This window comes from Macrobrachium nipponense, chromosome 34 (genome assembly GCF_015104395.2).
Source record: "Macrobrachium nipponense isolate FS-2020 chromosome 34, ASM1510439v2, whole genome shotgun sequence".
In the NCBI taxonomy this organism is placed as follows: Eukaryota; Metazoa; Arthropoda; class Malacostraca; order Decapoda; family Palaemonidae; genus Macrobrachium; species Macrobrachium nipponense.
Genome location: NC_061095.1, coordinates 30,070,804 through 30,073,062, shown reverse-complemented (window position 1 = coordinate 30,073,062; position 2,259 = coordinate 30,070,804). Strand labels below are relative to the sequence as shown.

Here is a 2,259-nt window from a genome sequence, read left to right as displayed (position 1 = left end):
AAAAATGAAGATGATAAATCCGCCGAGGATTCATGATTACCAGCAGCATTCCCGTTTTTTCTTCACAACAGTGGCTATTAGCAGTGTTACCATACACAGTTCTGATTTTCAAAGAAATCGTAGTCGGAAGCAAACGTTCGTGAGCTTCAATTCCGCTGTCCTCTCAGCTCATGAAGGCACTTTTTAGGCGAGTGCTTCACAAACTTTCAACAAACGTTTATTCACATACTTAGGAGGTCAATGATATTGTAAATCGATATACAGTAAATGATACGTTTTCTCATTCATTTTAGACCTGTCACATGCAGAAATATAGTGATGTAAAAAATCGTAATATGTATAGTGTACAAAAACGTAGTACAAACCTTTTTCACCTTTCGAGGGAGATTAAAGGTTTTCTATTTTGACGTCGTCTTTTCAAAGAAAACGTTGATTACGGTAAACTATTTTGCTATTTCAAATTAAATCCTACAGTTCTATTTCTTTCCAATCTAATACCCCAAAATGGATTAAATAAAAAAAAATTCATACTTTCACAATATATTTACAAGTAAACAGCATATGAATAACCAAAACAACCACAAGCCAATAACTTACAAAAGGACAAAAATAACATAGACAAGTACTTTTTTTCAGATTAAGTATATAAGAACCAAAAATAAACAATAACTATTATTCCATAATATTGCTTATATTTTCTTATGCAACGGATACCATTGCCGCTGATGGCTTAAACTTGTAATAACCTCTTTGTTCCCTCACTGCCTCTGAAACGAAAGTTAATGCTTGAGTTGATTGTAAACTAAGTTTATTCCTCATATCAGTGTTTATTAAATTCAGTTTCGAGAAAAGTCTTTCAGCATCCGTGTTTGTTATTGGCAATGATATAATTTGTAAAGCAAACGTAGCAAGATTTTTGAATTGGTGCACATTATCTTTAATTTCTCCTAGTGTTCTATAAAAGTTAATAATATTATTACACTGTTCTGACCTGAGTTCTGCAGGTATGGAAATGCTGTCGAGATTTCTCCACTCATTGTCTAAATCTTGGATATTCCCCTTGTAAATACGGGGTACAATTTCAGTAAAAGGTAATAATGTTGGTAATATAGACCTCGTGTTGTTATCAAGGAGTTTATCAGGATTAAAGAATGAAGCCATATGCCATAATGGATGTTTTAAGTTAAATCTTTTCTGTAACTCCATACACATTTTTATCATGAATGATCTGCACCTATACCTTACATGGTTTAAAAATGGTTGATGTCTGTAGTGTTCAGTTTGAAGTAGCCCATGCACTGCTGCCACTAAGTAGATATATTGTTCAAAGGCACATGGTTTTTTTCAAGATTAGGGTAAAAAAAATATTAACTCAAAAATACCTTGAAATTGCTTGAATTCATATTTCCTCTTTGCACTGTGTGCAAAGTGAGTTTAGACATTGCGTATGAAATCCTCGCATTGCCTAGGCAGGGTTTTCGCAGCCTCTGAAGAACAAAGATTAATTGAATGACAAATACATTTAAAAATTGTAATCCCAGGTAGTGTCTCCTTTAGCCTACTGCTCAGGGAGTCAAATGCACCCATTACATTTGAAGCACCATCTGCAGCAAATCCTATGAAGTTACTCAGAGGAATCTGATGAGCCTCTAATATTTCAATAAGTTTCTTGAAAAGTACTTCCCCACTAGAACCAACGTTTTCAGCATTACCTTCATAAATATCAATTAGGTCTAGCATTCTAGTTTTAATAGTACAATTTTTAAAGTCAAAATACTTAACTATAATAGTGAGGAACTTGCTTGCAGTGACGTCAGTTGACTCGTCTATGATAATGGAAAATAAATTGCTCTTTAATTTTTCAAATAAATCATTTGTCATACAGGTACCTAGGTTTTTTGCTATTTCAGTGCATTTTGTTCTTTTCATTTCTAGGCCTTGTGCAATTACCGAATCTGGAAACATTGTTTTACGTAAGTCAATGAGATGGTCGGCAATCAAGAAAGGAAGGTTGTATTCTGCAATAAAGCAAATCAGCAAGATTGTTGCCAATTTTATCTGGTGTTGCACATTAGGCCTATGGGGGCCTTCGTCATTCTGGGTCTGACTGGCTTCACTGACGAGATGAATGTTGGTTGTCTGTTGAATTAACACAAATTATAAAAAATTCATACAGTTTGTATCATTTTCACAATTATCAGCAGTAAATCAAATTAATACAGTAGAAGAATAAAAGTGATTGTTTCCTTTACCTTGTGC

At 33.8% G+C, this 2,259-nt stretch overlaps 1 protein-coding gene across 1 annotated transcript; it reads right to left on the bottom strand.

The window, feature by feature from the left end:
- Nucleotides 1-228: 228 nt before the first annotated feature.
- LOC135207687 (uncharacterized) lies at nucleotides 229-2,259 on the bottom strand. The gene has a single exon (XM_064239525.1). The coding sequence runs from the start codon at nucleotides 1,963-1,965 to the stop codon at nucleotides 1,435-1,437; it is 531 nt and encodes a 176-aa protein (XP_064095595.1). The 5' UTR covers nucleotides 1,966-2,259; the 3' UTR covers nucleotides 229-1,434.